This window comes from Nymphaea colorata, chromosome 11 (genome assembly GCF_008831285.2).
Source record: "Nymphaea colorata isolate Beijing-Zhang1983 chromosome 11, ASM883128v2, whole genome shotgun sequence".
Taxonomy (NCBI): domain Eukaryota; kingdom Viridiplantae; phylum Streptophyta; class Magnoliopsida; order Nymphaeales; family Nymphaeaceae; genus Nymphaea; species Nymphaea colorata.
In genome coordinates this window covers 10564773-10584389 of record NC_045148.1, presented here as the reverse complement: position 1 = coordinate 10584389, position 19617 = coordinate 10564773, and the positions used below count along the sequence as shown (strand labels likewise).

General features: G+C 39.1%; 1 protein-coding gene across 1 annotated transcript; it reads left to right on the top strand.

Annotated features, from left to right (window-relative positions):
- Positions 1–7011: 7011 nt before the first annotated feature.
- Positions 7012–8546, top strand: LOC116263876 (transcription factor bHLH149-like). Its single transcript, XM_031643689.2, has one exon. It carries the CDS (start codon positions 7110–7112, stop codon positions 7704–7706), a length of 597 nt encoding a protein of 198 aa, XP_031499549.1. The 5' UTR covers positions 7012–7109; the 3' UTR covers positions 7707–8546.
- The last annotated feature ends 11071 nt before the right edge of the window (positions 8547–19617 follow it).

The window sequence follows — 19617 nt, the reverse complement described above, 5'->3', positions numbered from 1 at the left end:
CACCTTTTTGTTGCTCCTTTGAGCACAATTTGACTGGTTGTGGGCGTGGTGCATGTGCTAAGGACTCGCCCCGCAAATTTTCAGTTGCATGCATACACATATATATACATAAAAAGCGACATAAAAAATATATATATATTACTTCCAAAACTAATAATACTTGGTCACATTTGCTTTGTGACAGACATGCACACGTGGATGCATTCTCGTTCGACAAATGGTGAAATATTTGACAACAAGAGACCATGCCACCCGAATCTTTTTCCGATAGAAGCAGGTGAGCAGGGGGGGGGGGCGGGGTGGGGGTTGAACCTAAGGCCATCAAGTCGGGTGCAAGACTTCTTTTCAACAACCAGTGGCCGAGCCAGAAAACTTTTGGGTTGAAGGGCACTAATTAGAAAAATAAACTTTTAAGGGCACCGGTATATACAAACGAGAAGATAACCGAAAGCACCAATGTGGCGGAAAACAATTATAGGACAGTGTGGGCAACTGCCCACACAAGTCCACATGATTCGGTATAGTAGAGTTAGGGGGCATTTGACGGTTTAAAATTTTGATTCAAAAAATCAAAATTCCACAATCATAACTCCTTAAGCTGGAATGAAATCAAAATTCCAGGCTTCAATTTCTTAATTCTAGAAACAAAATGTCCTGTTTGTTTAGGAAATCCAAGTTCTTAAAAAATGAGCGTTTCGATTTTAAAATTTTATGATTTTGAATACATCAAATGCCGGGGTGGAGCACGATTTTCAAGGCTTATTAACTCTTTCAAATGATAGGAGTCTGACTAACACCAACTTTTGCCTTTGCCGTGAAATCTATGCATGGTCTCTCTCTCTCTCTCTCTCTCTCTCTTTCTATATATATATATATATATATATATTCTCTCTCTCTGTAGAGAGTGCACCTGGACCTAACCCTAGATTGCCTATAATGGAAAGGGAAGCAAAGGGCCAAATTTGCAACAATCATCTCGAATACTAGGGTTATTTTATTGAGCATAAAATGAGCGTCGCTTTTAGATCATGGTGGACACGAGAGCGACCTTCATGGCCTTCTTTTGTCCACACATTATCTTGAGTGCGCTAAGAAACTAAGGGGGGGAGCAATTTATAAACAAAAAAAACCATGTTATTCGGGCTCCTATAAACTATGGTTTTAATTATATTGTCGTCCGACGGGAGATAGACTCCAAAATAAGCCTAGTGGCAGATGCTACATCAATCAGTCAGTGGGTCAACAAAGAATATATGTGCATGTGCCTACCAATGTCTGCATCATTATATGCATATTATATATATAAACTATGATCTAATCTTTAGTTAAACCTTGCTAGCCCAGCATAAAAGTTTCCCAATGTTGAAATCATGTGATTTAAAAAATTAAGAACTAAGACCGGGCATTGGGTCGGGCTGAGTCGACCCATTAAACTGACCCATAATTTGTTCTCTCATGAGGGGCCTGCGCTTTAACTTAGTCTGGTTCATTAAAGGGGGCATTTAGTAACTCAAGAATGTTACATTGGTGTTTCATAAATCTGTCCAAACTCTAGTACAATGTTCTTGTTACCAAATGCCCTTAAATCGATAGACCGAGCCAGGTCTAAAGTTTTACGTTGAATCGTAGCCACAAATAACATCTTCGAGTGTTAAACAGTGAGGTTTTCTCGGTTATAATACGGACGACCTTAAAAAAAATAAGAAAAATATGGTAAATTTTTTAAAATTTAAAAAAACTAAAAATAGGAGAAAATGAAATAAGTGAGAAATTAATAACACAAACATTAAAAAATAAGTAGATTTGCAACAAATAAAAAATAGAAAATGAAAGAAAACTGTTTCACATTAAAAAAACTAAAAACATGAAAAAAGTGAAAAAAACGAGACGTTTATCTACCTTTTTTCATTTACTGCAATGATTTTATTTATAATCTTAAAAATATTAGTGATGCGTTTATCTACCCTTTTTCTTGTACTGGTTCAACTTTAATCTTACATTGGCAATCATGAAAAGCTCTTACCTAAGTTCATGTATGCCATGTTTGAATGGGTGGACTAGACGGCACAACAAATAATTTGAGATATTCAATCTCAAAAATACAGCAGCTTCACCGTGAACGTAATGCTCCAAAAAACAGACTCAATATGAATCATAGTTGGCAAACCCATGACTTAGACTGAGATCGGCGGGTCATTGGATCGGCAAGTTGACTCCTTGACTCCATCAAATATTCAAATAACCATAATGTAAATCATCGATCGGGCGAGTCGGGCCAACCTTAACTCATGGCCGTATTTCTTGATGAACTGAGTTGAGTTGGGTGGCTCTCGAGTAAGCTCAGTGAGTTTGCCAACTACGATACGAATGCAACTAGGAAAAGTGATATTGTGTCCCAGACAAGGCCTCTCATGACTGCATATGCAAGATCGGCTGTGTCAAAATTAATTAAGCATTGTCAACGCCGTCGCAGATTAAATGCCATGACTAAATTGCCTTTTTTTTGAAAAGAAAGAACTAAATGCAATTTATAAAAGGCCAAAATACCCTTTGCATGAAAGGGTGTGAGGAAGGTAAGGGTAAACTTTTGTACTTTTCTCCCCCAAAGGAAAAGAAAAAAAATACTATAAATTAAGTAAAAAAATCTGTTATTTTAATTTTAATTTCAACTTTTTGAAAATAAAAGTCCGAGGCTTACCCTCAGCAGGCATTTAACAGGAACATAATGCTTTTTATTTAAATTTTCGCGTAAGGTATGATGTGACATGACCCCTATCTTGTCATGTGACGCTAAGTTTTATATAATCAATAGATGCTCATATCAATAAGCCAAGCCAAAGGTCTACCACTGTCTCCCATTTTGCAAATCATTAACCCCAACCACCTGATCATGGACCCCTTTTTCAGTGGCCTTGTGATGTCATCCTATGAATTTCATAAAGTTTCTTGTCAATGAATGAGAGAAACACGACCAAGGAAAGCAATGAAGTTTCAAGTTCAGTCTTCTTCCCTTGGTGATCTACCACAATCTTTTCTTGTTCTTCAATATAGCTGGATATGTATTTTTCAATCTTTCCAGCAATTGGTTTTGCATACCAAATGAGTTTAATTTATGAAGCTCATATTTTCAGATCACATAAACTTGTTTGCTGCCCATATAACTATCATAAGGCTGCAAAATTTGATGGGAATGTGAAATAATCAAGGATATATTTATGAAATTGAGCAATCAAGCATGGATCGATTTCTCAAATGGGTATGAGTTAGGGATGAATTTGGTAAGGAAAACTTTTGCTTTCTCATTTTATAATTTGTCAATTGCCTTTTGTATATGGAAAGACTGGAATATTGAGAAGTAAAGAAGAGAAAAGACAGCTACTTTTCTGTTGTTAATCTGGACTGACAAAAGGGTATAAAGCACAAGCAGCTTTCGTTGGTTTCATTCTAAGATATTAGTCAGCTTTAACTACAAAGGCACTCAAGGGACCTACATTTGCTTTGTTGAAGCCCCGTCGGCAACCCGGTGCATTCATGCATGCATATACACACACACACATATACACATACACTAAGCAACAAAAATACTGACCCTGTACACTTTATTCATATTGCCTTTCTAAAGTATTTTCCTTTTGAGGTGCATGGAAAGGACGGGCGAGAGCAATACAGTACTATCCGGTCGGTACCCAAATACTTCTTTAAATGTAAAAGCGTATTTAGGAGAAGAACGTTATGTTTTTGGAACACATATTCTTAAAAGATCCGCTCTAAGGAAACATGGTGTGCTTATCACTGCTGTTTTTCGATCGAATCAAAACCAACTCCTAGGATAAGAATGTATGATCTGAATATCGTCTCGTAAAAACATGTGTTCCAAGAATACAATGTAATCATACTTCGGAACAGTGTTCCTTAGGGTGGCCTCCGAGAGTACTCCGGCATCCGGCCCAAGTGTGCCGGCGTTCCGGGGAGTTCACAAACCCTAGATTTTCCTTTCAAATGGATTTGGATGAGAATATTGAGAAGATGCATAGAGAGAGACAAGTTCACTGAACTTGGTCGAGCACAAAGTTTGGAGTTCAAGATAAATGAGGACAAGGACGATGGAACATAGGTGTGGTAGCAGTGTGGAGAACGTGGTCAGCAATATACGGAAAGGGACTTAACAAAGCCGTTGTCCTCTTCAAGGATGTAAAAAAATTGGATATATCCGATTCCTGATCTTATTTTTAACTTGTTTAGTCAGATCTGATATTGAAATTTGATCCAACTATTAATTGGATTCAGAATAGAGCTTCATTAAATCTGAAGTTGATAATGCAAGTAGAACCCCATTAATTAAAAACCAACTTGGTAATGCACGAATGTAGATCACATAGTAGTTGGGTTCAAATTCAGCATTAAGAATGGGGATCCGAATCAAAATCCAAATTCAGTTGCAAAATCTGAATTAAGAGTCGAATTTGGTAAACAATCTAACTTGACTTGAAGCTGAACCATTTTACGTCCCTTATCATATTTCGACAATCAGGGAAATTTTAGAAAATTACATGTAAATTTTAGAAAATTTTACTTGTCCTGTATAAAAATTTTAAAAAATGATATTTTTACCCGTATCGAAATTTAGAAACTTTAATTCGGCTTCCCTCATAAAAAATTCTTAGCTCCGCCCCTACCGACAATGCATCTTCCTTTGAATAAAATTTGCTTGCACTTCTACAATAAAAAGAAAAGAAAGACGTGTTTTTTTTTTAGCAATCATCTCAATAGCTAGGGATGCAAATGGGTCTGATATATTGGATAATTGACTTGAATTTGAACCCCATTAATGGGGGCTTGATGATCAAAATAGATAATATTAAACCGCGTCAAAGGTTGCATTCCACTCTAGAACCAAATCCAGTCAACTATATAAAATCATATTGAACTAGATCTTGGAGTGCATAAATTTACCCAGAAGTACAATCCAGTTGCATCATACAGTTCAAAAATGCCGGATCTCATCCCGTTCATCTTGCAGCAGTGGCAGAGCCAAAAAAATTTTATCAGACGGGCACTTATTTTAGTGGGTTTAGTGCCTATGCGAAATTGACGTAAGTCCGGTGTGGGCACTATATCTGACCGATTGGACCTAGGTTCAACTCCTTCTTAATAAAAAATTTTTCAAGAACAGGTGTGTGTGCGACTGCCCACACCAGCCCACACGTAACTCTGCTGCTACTGTTTTGCGTCAACTTACTTAGAAGCCATACCCATTTTCATCCCACATTTAAAAAAATGCCAATCTCGTCTCAAATCATATCTTACATAAATTTACCTACATAAAGGATTCATCAGTCTGCATCCTGCATTTCGAAAATGTCAAATCTCGCCTCAGTCATCGTCTTGGTAGCCCCTTTTCTAGTGATCCAACAAGAGATTTAGTTCATGTTCCTATTTAAGATCGATCAAAAGGTGAAAACCCACATTTCCAAAACTTCTAATCTAGTCTCAATCATCATCTTGGCAGCCCCTTTTCTAATAGATTTAGTTCATATTGCTACTTTAAGAGATGAATACCTAAGGAAAAGCGACCGCCTTAAAGGGTATTTTTGTCATTTTACAGTCAAGGAATTAAAGGGTATTTTTGTCATTTTACAGTCAAATGCCATTTTCGTCTTTCTTCGGAGTGAAGACTAAGCACCTCCCCTTTCTCTCTTTCGTTTATTAAAATAGTCTAAATTGGGTGGCGAACATCAACCCCTGATTCCTTACCTACTCCGGCCAACTTTCCGACCTCCCTTTAACTCCAGTAAACTAATAAATTTATTCGCTTAATCTAAAAAATACAAACCTCTTTTTTTTAAGAAAAAAAAAGAAAAAAAAAAAAGAAGGGTGGGTCCATGCTACCTTAGTGGGCTAAGAAATGGCTGTCTCTCTTACTGTGGGTCGCATCTGTCTCAGCTTTTTCTCAAATTACATTCTTGCCCTTCCCTTTGTACCCATCCATCCACGCACGCACGCACGCACGCACGCACATATGTGTATGGAAAGATTCTTGAGATCCAAGATTCATAGATGTCACTCTGTATGTGTTAGGTGTCTGTTGGAAGATTTTTCCATTGAAATATCTTAAAATGAGTGATGGAAATCTTGCAGGGAGTCTTCTGCACCTTCGCCTAAGTTTATAAAGGTTGCACTTGAGGTCAACAGATGGAAAGATGGTATTATGGTGCTTGACATAATTAAGAACCCACAAAAATTTGTGTCAAGAAAAGAGGCGCAAATATAAACATGGAGCAAGCTCGATCAACACATAGAGCGGCAGAGCTACATGTGGGCTGGTGTTGCGTATTGTCTGATGTTTCTAAATGAAAAGTGGACTTATGAGCTGCTGCCACCATGAGACCAAAGCCGGCCGCGGTAAATTTTGGCTCCACCATTGGTTCAAATTACTCCAAGTTTTGGTCTAATTTCAATTGTTGGCATCCTCCTGCTTTGTCTTGGGTCCGCATTCCTTAGATTGTAACTTTGTATATGCTCAAGAAGTGCTTCAATATCACTTGTGAGCTTGTTTTTTCTGAGTACAAATTAGAAAAATGCATTTAAATTCGTCTTAAACCTAATTTTTACAAAACTGAGTTAGAAGGAGATGTCATTCAAACTCCACGTTGCATTTTTAATTGCTCACTTTCCCCTAGAACATGCGTGACATATAATTACAAGCATACAATTGTGTAAACAAACCTTGAACTTCAAAGCCGTAAGGTTTTAAAAAACATAAGAAATTCATCAAAATTATAAGATTGTAAACGATTAATCAAATTAATCAACGATCTTAGGAAATGATTTCTTTATTATTGAAAATATAAGTGCGGATTCGAAATTATGAAAAGTACAGGTCAATTCATGCAAAAGAGAGGGACGTATTGGTAATTTTTCGAAAAGGAAGGGTCAGTAAGGTCATGCGGGGTCTCATAGAGCGAACGGCGCCGTTGGCTCAAGGTCCGTCCGATATAAATAAGAGTCCCGTCACAGTTTACGGCTTCCAAAGCCACGCGTTAGACCCTCCCCCCGCCTCTCTCTCTCTCTCTCTCTCTCTCAGAGGCCGGAGACGGAGACTGGCAGAGATGACGCCGGAAAGTCCTTCGGCTGACGCCCCACCGAAGCCGGGGGAAGGCGAGATGGATGTCGACGGGCAGGAAGAGGCGTCGGCAGGAAGCTCTCGTTGGAGAACTGGTTCGGAGCAGAGGAGCTACACCGGGAGGCTTCTGAGGGCACTCCGATCAGCAGGACGGAGTGCCGCTTCGCCGCCAGGGGTTTCCCCGTCGCTGATTGTGAAGGAGGCGGCCGACTCCGCCCTAGCTATAACGGCAAGGGGCCAGTCGCGGTGGAGCCGGGCGATCCTTGCCCGTTGGCGCCGGCGCCGGGGGAAGTTCCAGTGGCGGCGTCTTAGGGAAGTCTCGGCGCGTCGGAGGGCGGCGAAGATGGAGCCGTCACCGTCTAAGCCGGAGATCCGCCGGAAGCGGAAGCGCGGACAGGGAGGTGGAGGCGGTGCCGCGGTAGGCAGCCGGCTGATGACGCTCGGGAGGCTGATTCCAGGAGGACGGAAGCTCGCGGCTCCGACGCTGATCGAGGAGGCTACTGACTACATCGCTGCCTTGGAAATGCAGGTGAAGGTCATGAGCGCCCTCGCCGATCTCCTCTCCGCTGCTGCACGATGTTGACCTCTCTTCCTGCCTCCCTTGCTCTCTCCTGAAAGGACGGGTTCCTCTCCAACTCGATTCTGGCAGGATGATTGTGCTCAGTGTTGATAAGCAATTCGTTCCTCTCTCTCTCTTTCCCTCTGTATCTTTACGTTTATTTCAGGCCTCAGTCCAATGGGCTCTCCACTTCCGTTCGTCAATTGATTGGTTTACTATCTCTCTTCCCTCACCCTTCGTTTTTTCCGGCCGGAATCCGAGGAATCTCGTATCTCCGGCGACGATTAACACGTCCGTCTCCCTCTGTTTCTCTCTCTCCTGCCTTCGCGCGCGCGCGCGCGAGTTTCTGTAAATTCACCGTAAATTTTTGTACCAATTTCTCCTTTTCCCTTTTTCCGGAAAGGCACCATTTTGTGCTGTAAGTTTTATTTTTCGCTGCTGAGATCGACGCGTGTGGCTTCAAGCGTGTGTATTACTGTGTACAAGTTGCCGAGAGTCAGGCGAGGGCGTCACTGCTCCGTTCTTTGGTGGTTCTCCTGTTTGCCCTTTCGGATTTTCTTCCTTTCTTTTCCTTCTTTTTCTTCCAATTTGGATTTTTGTCTCTGTCAATTACTCATGCAAGCTGGCGCTGCCGCGTCTTCTTCTCTTTATTTGTTACGATTTGGAATCCTTTGAATTGAAATAAATATGGTCCGCTGCCCAATGCGAGGTGCTTCTTCCCTTCCCCTGGAACATGAGCAGAGAGAACTTCCGTAGCAGGAAAAGAAGCCATTGATGATGATTCAAAGGATCATCCATTCCAAAATTCATTCGTGTACTGTATACTTTCGAAAATTTATGATATTTGAAGAATATTTAGAGGTTTGGCTATGGAAAATCACCCATGATGAGTCCATTCATGTGTTTTGATTCGCTTGAAATAATGCACAACTGTGGCTTCTGAATAACTTGAAAAGGCCATAAGGACAAGTGATGGAGGAGTGGTGGTGCTTCCTCTCTTTTCTTCTCCTTTCCCTTTTTCTTATATTTTCTTTTGCGTGTTGCTGCCATCGTGGGCACATGAACAATTGCCACAATTCAATCATTCGAGTCCGGATCCATGGCGGAGGCATAAAAACAAATCCGGAAACAGCTCATTTTCCCAAGATTCGTATAACTATTTCCAGGTTGATGAAGAAATGTTCAGGTGGATGCTTGAGGAGAATTTGAGATGTTATAAAAGGTCTTTATCATCAACTTGTCAATCATTCAAAGGCTGTGCAGGTCTACTTTTCCATAAAAAGGTCACGCAGGACCACCCAAGAAACAGAAGCTTGTTATTCAACCTTCAATAGATTGAATCACTAACAAAAAGATCTGAGGAGGATTCACATATAATCTCGACAATGGGTTGTAAACTTCAGGAACTTGTCTCCTTCACTGCTTTTGGATGGATAGATTTGTGCTGATGCAAACAGGGGACGTGTAGGCCTGTGTCCCACCGGGATCCTGTTCAGCGTTTTCAGGTTCCGAGGTAACTGTGGGAACGGATACTCCATGTTGTGTTGTGTGGGGCATCCAATCTATGTGGTTCCTTCAGTGCCGTGTTTGTTCTCCCTGTTCCTGCGATGCTAGGAACCAGATGTTCCATTCCTGGTGTCCCGCAAAACATGAATCAAACACCTCGTGCTTGTAATTCACGTAAATCCGTTCAAATGTGATTCAAATCCTTCTAAACATGTAGAGAATTGCTACCAAACTTTATCCTTTTATCCACAGTCTACAGTGGTTTTTTTTGGGGCCAATAAACGAAACCTAACGGATGTCGGAGGAACTTAAGACGAAGAAGCGAAGCAACTCTTAGTATAAAAAATAGCTTGATAAAAGCAAGATAGAAACCATAGAAGTATAAGGATATGGATTTAGGGGTTTTATGTTGAAAGCAGCTTAGCTTCTCCTAATTAAACAATAAAAGAAATGAGTCTAACTAGATCAAACTCTGATCTTCTTGAACTTGAAGATCTTGAGTTTGAGATAGATGGAAGCTCTCTAAAAGTGACACCACTATTATGCTTCAACTTGTATATCAGTGCATTCTACCACCCTACTCCCTTTTTTCCTTTTTTTAGAGAGAGTTGACGATGCCACAAAAGCTTGAAATGAAGACGGGTTGCCTACCAGCTTCTGCTTTGTTTATTGCACCAACTCCTTGGCGATCTTAAGTTGATCATTCAAGCATTCAAAGATCAAAGTAAAAAAAAGAATCTGCACATAATAGTTCCTTGTACTTTGATCTGGAAAAGTAAAAACTTTATCCTTAAATAATCAGTGACCTGCGTTCATAGGAAGGTTCCTTTCATTCTCATGAAAGAAATAACCTAAGTTTTTAATTAAAGAGCCGGTCATGATAATATATATATTGCCCATGCGGCCTTCTAGAAGGTCACTTCTTTGAGAATATGTTCCGCCTGTCAACTAATAAAGGATGTAAACCGGGTTGGATATTCTACCGTTTACCTGATTCACAGGGCCTCCAGGCTCTCCCTTAATCGGATTCAGTGTCCGGCTTTAGATTCTGCCGATGGATACAGATCCTACACGGGCATGATACGAAATTTCAATCAGACTGGATATTCATCTGGTCTTGGACTCAGATCCAGACCTGGTATGTGTTTGGATTTGGATTCAGATACATCTCTGTCATACTTACTAGTCAACCCACCTCCGTTTTCTTTCCAACCCCAAATAAGAATTGGATCACTAGATAAATATTCCTATTTCAGCATTTTTATGGAGACGGATTAGGTCAGAGACGGTTTTGGTTTGTAAATGTGAAAAAGGATCCAGATCCATGTAGGATTTGGTTCCTCATGCAATCATGCAAGGGTGGCAGTGGATCAGATTTTCTTGATCATATGATCTGGATCTAACTGTTAATCCGAGAAAGTGAAATCTGAATCTGGTCAGTGACTGGACGCTTTAGGCAAACATATGGATTCAAATCTTTGGGGTACTTGGTGATGCAGTTCATATGAGTAGCGCCCATGAAAATCAAGCTGACAACTAGCTTGACCAGCTATGCTATACTCCTCAAAACAAGACCTGAACCCACTTTAAAGATACATATCAAATTTGAATCTGGATCTGATCCAGTCTTCGATGAGAGCAAAAATACCCCCCTGCTGTTGGAAACAACCACCAAATCCAGTTCAAACCCAAGAAGATAAACACTATTTGCATTAAAAAAAACTGTGGATCCTAGTTGGAACTCGGGCAGGACGCTTGTTTTTTATATGAAAAACACTAAATAAACCCTACCCGGCCGGATTGCTAATCGGACCCACGATATCCAACATAGAAATTTGCCCGGATCTTTTCTGTTTACATCAAGTCTAGATCCTATCGGACTCTCAACAGGTCAGGACCAAGTCAGACAAGCTGACAACATCCCATGTACACATTGCAGTGGGGTTTACAATGGCCCCTCGTATAGAAATTTCAATGGATCCATTTAATGAGATCTTTGCAAATGGGTTTGGATTTAACATAGATCCAAAACCATAGATCCAAAACCATGGATCCAAACTTGTTTAGAAGATGGATACTGACGTATGTGTTTGTCCTTCTCTCTCTTTGGCACACCGATGGTTGAGAACAAGAATTATTTCCATTCAAAAGCAAAAGAAGAGAGAGAGAGAGAGAGAGAGAGAATAAATTCCATAAAACAATAATTTGATCACGAGTAATAGGCTTACGTCTCCCACGTGAACCCCTTTCTCTCTGGCTCTGCTTTTTCTCATTAACAAGAGAGTAGGTAGGAACAATGAGCTACGCACATGATGAGAAACAAGAAACAGTAAGAGATCTTGTGGCTGACCGTCTGAGTGGTGGGGATCCCCTCGCCTCCAAGAAGATCAGAGAAGAATCAAAAGTGGGCAGGATTCTTTTGCGCCTTCCCCCTTCAATTTTTCTTCTTCTCTTAAAAAATTTCAGAAGTTTTCTGTTCAGCCGACAGGTATGAGACTGTAGCAGTTTGCCGGCAGCATTGCCCCATTTTATCTTATATTTTATTCTGGGCAGCGATCCCACCGCTCCGTCCGGCGGTTTGCCCCCTAATCCGGCCACCGCACCTCCTCTGTAAGTGCCTGCCGCCGTGTCTGCCGGTTCCCTCACCTGCCGCCCTTATCGTCTTACATTACAGGGAAGCTCATGTTGTCAATAATCATACCCGTGTACGTGTGATCAAGTTTCAAAAACTCACTAATTGTTTTCTCTCTCACTTCATGCACTGGTGGATCTCAAACAATATTTATAATCTCTTCATGTTTTCTTAGACGAAAGCATGTTGTTTCTAGATCACGTATTATAAGATCATATATTTGAAGAACACAAATGTTACACTGAAGTCATAAACCAACATAGCGTTTATGAATCTGCTCAAACTTTGGAACAGATTTGAAGCAGTAACAAACTGTTCTCATTGCCAAACGGCTACTCATGGAAGGCGTTTGTAATAAAAGTTTATGTTTATGTATCAGTTTGGATTTCAGTTGGTTCTAATCTTTAGAAGAGTTTCACCATTGAGAATGCTTTAATGAGTTTAACCTAACTTTTGTACAGTGGAATTTGGATGCAAACTCAGGTTTAAACATTACCTCTTACAATTGAATTCCACTTGAGCTAACATAAGATTTGACAATTATATGTGATCAGCTGGGGTTTTACCTATCACTTTTGGGCCTCTTTTGCAAGTGATGGGTTTTTAACCTCCTGCTCACCAAAAAAAAATTGCATAGGATTAAGATCTAAACTTTCTATTCAAAGCCAGCTAAATCGAGTTGAAAAATCAAATTAGCTAATAAGAAATGAAGAACAAAACAAACGAAATGAAGAACAAAACAAACACCATGAACTGATCAAAATTCAAATGGGTCAGTTCTTGATTCCTAGCCATACGAGCGTATTGTTCACTATTTAGAACTAATCTACACAGATCTCATTATGAACAGGGATCTAGGACACTGTAATTATTGCAAATTTTCTTTATACGTAATGTGCTTATCATATCACAGTTGGTAGATTTTTTTTTCAAAACCTGTTGTCGTGCATATAGGGATGTACCTGATTGAGAACTTCCGAATTCATACAACGAATGCATAAAGTGCATATTCCATAACTTTCAAATTTCAGAAACCCTTCTTTTAACTTATTGCATGGGGAAACTGCATATGTGTCGAGAGACAATTATTCCTTGCCTAGTGACATCTCGGCCGTCAGCACCTTCGGGAATCAAACAAGAGTCTGACTATCAACCTGTACCCCGTTCCGACAAGCTATGCTAAACCCCTTGAGACTAAAATTCTTAGACTTTAAACCATTAAGTTTTGGTTGCTAGAAATTCTGCTTAAAGTTAAAAATCAGTCTGTGGGACTTTAGATAATGTGTCTATCCCTCTTTGGCTGTTCGGGGACACCAAAAGCTAAACCGGTGAGATGCATCGACGCAAACGTTCGGGTCCCAAACACAAACACTGGTGTTAAGAGAGCGGGACCCCTTCCATATGGGTCTCATATTCAATTTAGGGTTGAGGCAACCTAATCTGGATTTGAACCTGAGATCAACTAAAGATCCAGCTTGATTACATGTAAACTCACTCATTATTACATACCTCCATTAGACCTGCATTTGGCTCTAGAAAGTCATGTTTGGATTTGGATCCGAGTTTCAATCAGATTAGGGAAGATCCTGCTAAGTCGATTCTGGTATATGTGCAATGAATCCATGCCTAATAGTTGGTGTAGGGGGACCCAACTGATGCTTATAGCCTTTTCTAGGTTTCATTTTAGCAATATTGTTTGAGAGCTAACAGCTGCAGACAGACCAGACTGTCTTTCATTGTCTTTATTCACAGCTGCAGCTTTTCTTTTCCCAGAAAGGCCAAGATATATTAGAACAAAGAAAGTTGATAGATATGTATATAATATAACATGATTGTTGATATCATACCTCCCATGCTCCACGTTAAAATGAGGGAACTGCAGAGTTGCTCACATGAGATGGAGTCCAGCTCAGGCGCAGGGAGAAAATATTTCAGTTTGTAAGAAATAGTGCACAGGGACAAGTTTTGTGGAGAAGAAAACCTCTGCCCACTCTTGTATAATATTTTATTCTGTCAATGGGAATCGTCCCTCGTCATGACTTCAGGGATTTGCACCCAAACAATCACTTTCGATATTTTTGGTCGGCTGAAGATGTGTCTGCTTTAAAACGATAGATCACATCTGCTCCTGTCATGCTGCGCCGCTGTCTGCGTGCGCCAATCTCTCTCTCTCTCTCTTATATATATATATATACCCAAATCGTGCATTGTGAAAGGCTAGAAGAATTTTCCGGCCAAACCGGCCAGAGATCCAATTATCTTTTATATATATATATACACACACGCACCCAAATCGTGCAGTGTGAGATGGTAGAGGAATTTTTCGGCCAAACTGGCCAGAGATCGTGCATTGAGAGAGGGCGGAGGAATTTTCCGGCCAAACTGATTAGAGATTCAATTATCTTTTATATATATATATATATATATATATATATATATATATATATATATATATATATATATACCCAAATCGTGCATTGCAAGAGGGTAGAGGAATTTTCCGGCCAAACCGACCGGAGATCCAATTATCTTATATATATATATATATATACCCAAATCGTGCATTGGGAGAGGGTAGAGGAATTTTCCGGCCAAACCGACCAGGGATCAAATTATCTTATATATATATATATACAGGTGGGCAAGAGTCTAGGGTTGTTCACGAGGCGAGTTCAAGCTGACACGTCTTGAGACAATGAGCTGCATTCGAATTCATTAGCTCGAGCTGGACTCAGCTCGATTAAGCTCAAGTTAAGGATTGGCTTGAGCTGAACCAAACATTTCATTAAAAAGTTGAGCTTTTAAAGAAAGAAATAATTGTGGGACTTGAACATTGAACCCCTAACGCGGACCTGCTAATCACGTGCACATTCACTTGAACATACTTATTTTGTATATATTTTTTTTCTGGAGCTTAACGAAGTCGTGCCATTTAGCTTGAACTCAACTTGTTTCTGTGATCAAATTCGTTTCTTAATTCAAGCTGGACTCATTTAATAAACAAGTTGAATTCAAGTCAAGTTTATTGAACCAGTTTAAGTCGAGCTGTTGAACAGCCGTAGAAGAGAAAGGGAGAGGATCCTTCCATGACTAAAAAATAGTTCGGAAACAAATGGATTGACTAAACTTTTCGAAAACTCAATGTCAATAGTTTGACATTCATTGAGAATGGGTTGTAGTTGGTGATGTCAATCAATTGTATTTGGATTAGATGTACCATTTACATATTCTATTTGTCGGAAGTTTACATATTTGGATTTGAACTAGTTGGATTCAAATGCAAAAACGAAGAAAAGTTTGTACTTATCAAAATCCAAATATTAAGTTCACAATTTAAATCCTATTTCAAATGTATAAACTCATTTTCTTGACATCTCTAGCTACAACATCTCATTGATTCATCAGATTTCAATTGCTATCATCCTTTTTTAGCATATGGATTTGCACTTTCCAAAATCATGTATCCTTAGGTATCAGCTAGCGTTATCATGTAGAGATCAATGTACAAGTTTCTCATCTTTGTAGATCCCTCATTCCTGGCGCAACAAATGGTGAGATCATGATACTCTAGTTGATACACTTATTATACCCCACTTACATCCCAATACAGCTCAGAACCCTGGGGATAAGGGGAATGGAGGGTAAGGGGAAACCTTTGGGTCTCTTTTCTGGATAGTGGGTTATTCACCTCTTATTCATCCAAAATGATTTTGATGGGTTAGTAGGACATTTGAGTTGAGAGAATAGAGAGTAAATGACTAATGTATCAAATAGACCAAGATCGAGCTCCTCATCTTTGTAGATCCTGGGTTCCTGACACGACAAATGGTAAGATCATGATAATTTAGTTGATACCCCACCTACATCCCAATAGAGCTCAGAAGAACCCTCGGGTAAGGAGAATGGAGGGAGTGGGAAGCCTTCGGGCATCTTTTCTGGACAGTGGGTTGCTAACTTTTTGTTTACTAAAAATGATTTTGATGGGTTGGTAGAACATTTGAGTTGAGAAGATAGAGAGTAAATGACTAATATATCAAATAAACCAAGTTCGAGCTCCTCATCTTTGTAGATCCTGCATTCCTGACACGACAAATGGTAAGATCACGATACTTTAGTTGATACACGTATTATACCCCACCTACATCCCAATACAGCTCAGAAGAACCCTGGGGTAAGGGGAATGGAGAGAGTGGGAAGCCTTCGGGCGGGCATCTTTTCTGGACAGTGGGTTGTTAACTTCTTGTTCACCAAAAATGATTTTGATGGGTTAGTAGGACATTTGAGTTGAAAAAATAGAGAGTAAATGACTAATATATCAAATAGACCAAGATCGAACTCCTTGTCTTTGTAGATCCTGCATTCCTGACACGACAAATGGTGAGATCACGATACTTTAGTTGATACACATATTATACCACACATACATCCCAATACAACTTAGAAGAACCCTGGGGGTAAGGAGAATGGAGGGAGTGGGAAGCCTTCAGGCATCTTTTCTGGACAGTGGGTTGCTAACTTCTTGTTCACTAAAAATGATTTTGATAGGTTAGTAGGACATTTGAGTTGAGAAAATAGAGAGTAAGTGACTAATATATCAAATAGACCAAGATCGGGCTCCTCATCTTTGTAGATCCTGCATTCCTGACACGACAAATGGTAAGATCACGATACTTTAGTTGATACATGTATTATACCCCACCTACATCCCAATACAGCTCAGAAGAACCCTGGGGTAAGGGGAATGGAGAGAATGGGAAGCCTTCGGGCGGGCATCTTTTTTGGACAGTGGATTGTTAACTTCTTGTTCACCAAAAATGATTTTGATGGGTTAGTAGGACATTTGAGTTGAAAAAATAAAGTAAATGACTAATATATCAAATAGACCAAGATCGAACTCCTTATCTTTGTAGATCCTGCATTTCTGACACGACAAATGGTGAGATCACGATACTTTAGTTGATACACATATTATACCACACCTACATCTCAATACAACTTAGAAGAACCCTGGGGGTAAGGGGAATAGAGGGAGTGGGAAGCCTTCGGGCATCTTACATCTTACAGTGGGTTGCTAACTTCTTGTTCACTAAAAATTATTTTGATGGGTTAGTAGGACATTTGAGTTGAAGAAAATAGAGTATATGACTATATCAAATAGACCAAGATAAAAAATGCATTAACTACCTAATGAAAATAAAAATGAGCGGGAAGCTTCGGGCCTCTTTTATGGACAGTGGGTTGTTAACCTCTTGTTCACCGGAAATGATTTTGATGGGTTAATAGGACATTTGAGTTGAAAAAATAAAGAGTATATGACTAATATATCAAATAGACCAAGATAAAAAATGCATTAACTACCTAATGAAAATAAAAATTTCTTGGTGCAAGACACATAATATGTTACGAACAATTTAGCAACCTCTGAATTGAAGAACTAAAAAAGAAAAGGCTTTTCTTAATCAGAAACCTTTCAAACTGAGAGTTGTTATTATGAAAACGGCTCCTTCCTCTTATTCCGGTATGGTAAAGTGGTCTTCAAATTTTGGTTCTCTTCTTCCAGCTCTACGTTCAAGTTAATCTCTTTTTGGGCTCCTTCGCATGATGTTAATATAATGAAGTCATTGGAGATTTCAGAGACCTAACTCCCTCTGCAATTCTAATTTAAGTCACACGGGTGTATATAGATCTGCCCAACTACCTGTGCAGGTATAACTACATGGGTACGTGGGTATGACTGTATTTTAAAACTTAAAAATTTATATTTTTATTTTTCATTTTTCATTTTCTCTTCTTTTCTATTTCCCTTTTACCTGGATTGTATATATTTTCCTCTCATTTTTCCTTTATTTTTGAGAATTTTTGCGGATTATGCATTTACATATACACTTTGTTGTATTCTATACCCAGTTTTTCTAAAATAACTGTACTTATACTTGCTTTCCTGTACATGTATCGGATCAATTATAGTCTAGAGGAGTAACTTCTATAGGAATGGAATTGAGGACCAGCCATTCATTACTCCGCCAATAGAACCAGCTATCAAGGGAAAAAAAAAGGAAAAAGTTTATTAGTAGAGAAGGTTGGTCCCTGTAGTTCTCGTGAGGTGGACCTGATTCCATGGCACTTGTAATATTAATATTTCATTCTTATGGCTATATATTTTTTTATAATCTACCGGCAGACCTTTACGGGTGGTTAAAGAAAGATGGTGGACCTGCCTAGGATGTTAATATATCTGATTTGAATCGTGATCAAACTGATTCGAAAAAATCTGATATGGAAAAAAATTTAATATACGATTAAGAAATCGGATTTCGATTTACTAAATGACATCCGATTTGATTTGTATTTGGATATTCATAAATATCCATTCAGATACGAATACAAATTGGGATCGAATTCATATTTAGACAAATATCATGTATTTAATGTTATTAAGTTTTAAAAATTGGCAAAATCCGGTTCAAAATTCGGATTCAGATTCAGTTATAAATATGAAAATTGAATTCGAATTCAGATATCGCTTTTCTTTATTTGCTCGAATCAGAATATATGAATATCAGGAAAAAAAAAAGATATTATTTAGGACATATCCGATCACGTGTTTGGATCCACTGCCGGTTGTGTTCTGTCTGTCAAAGTCCATGCTTCGTCAGACTCAATGATTCTCCAGAATATGCAGGGTAGTAGCTGCATACCGGAACTTGGAATATTCTTTCATTTATCCACCGCCTAACAAACACTGCCCAAATGTTAGCCAGTGTTTGGAAGAAAAAAATTCCGATGAACTGAACATAAGAAAGCTTTGATGTGAACTTCGGAATTCCATTTAGTGACTCACTTTGTAATGAGTTCGCAATTCTATTTAGTGACTCACTTTAACTTTTAGAAATTCAGATTGGAGGAGACGGTTGTGAAAAAAGCAAATTAAAACTTAAAAGTGTTAAACAACAATCTAAGTTGCTCTCTCTTCCTAAGATCTACCAATCATAGATTGGAGATGAAGAAGAAAGTCTATATATATATATGACTTTAAAGAAAGGTGATCCTTTGCTTCAGCCACCTCTCACCGGCTTTTGCTTTCCTGACTTTATTATCTATTCCCAAGTAATTAATTCCAGAACAAAGAATCTCAAAAGCATGGACTCCACAGAGCTATTTAATGAAAGAAAAAGGCTATCTGAATTGAATGATGTCTAAAAAAGATGCTCAAATTTTGTTGGTACAACAAAATCATGGTTAACTTTGCCTTTCTTTCAATTTAAGACCTGTTTTGTTGTTGTGCAGATGGTCAAATGAAAAAAATTTCCAAGCTGTGCTCGTGTCTGTACTTTCTAAAAAGTTGAGCATGTTTTGTAAAATTTTGTATATATGGAAAAGAGAAAAAAAAAAGGCAGCCAAATATGGCGAAACACTGCCATCAAAGGTGGCTGCCAAGCGTGGTAACTTGTTAGAATCTTAGTGGTGGAAGAGAGGAAGAAAAGACATCAGAAAAAGAAAGGAAGCAATAACGTCACTGCCTGTCGCTAAAGACGATCTAAGAAGGGACATGAGCCCTCCCCTCTATCCCGTAAAGCGTCGTCAAAAGGCACATTAACTGATGGAACCTTTCGTTGATGGAGAGATAAACGTGGTCACCTGGCCATTTACTCCTTTTTGTTCTTTATTAATGCTGGCTGCCTATGTCAAAGAGTGTGGAGAACGGTACATCTCAAAAAAAAAATGTAGGTGTGATGAGGATATTTTATTATTATTATTATTTTTAATTTATTATATATATAACAAAATAAGTATATT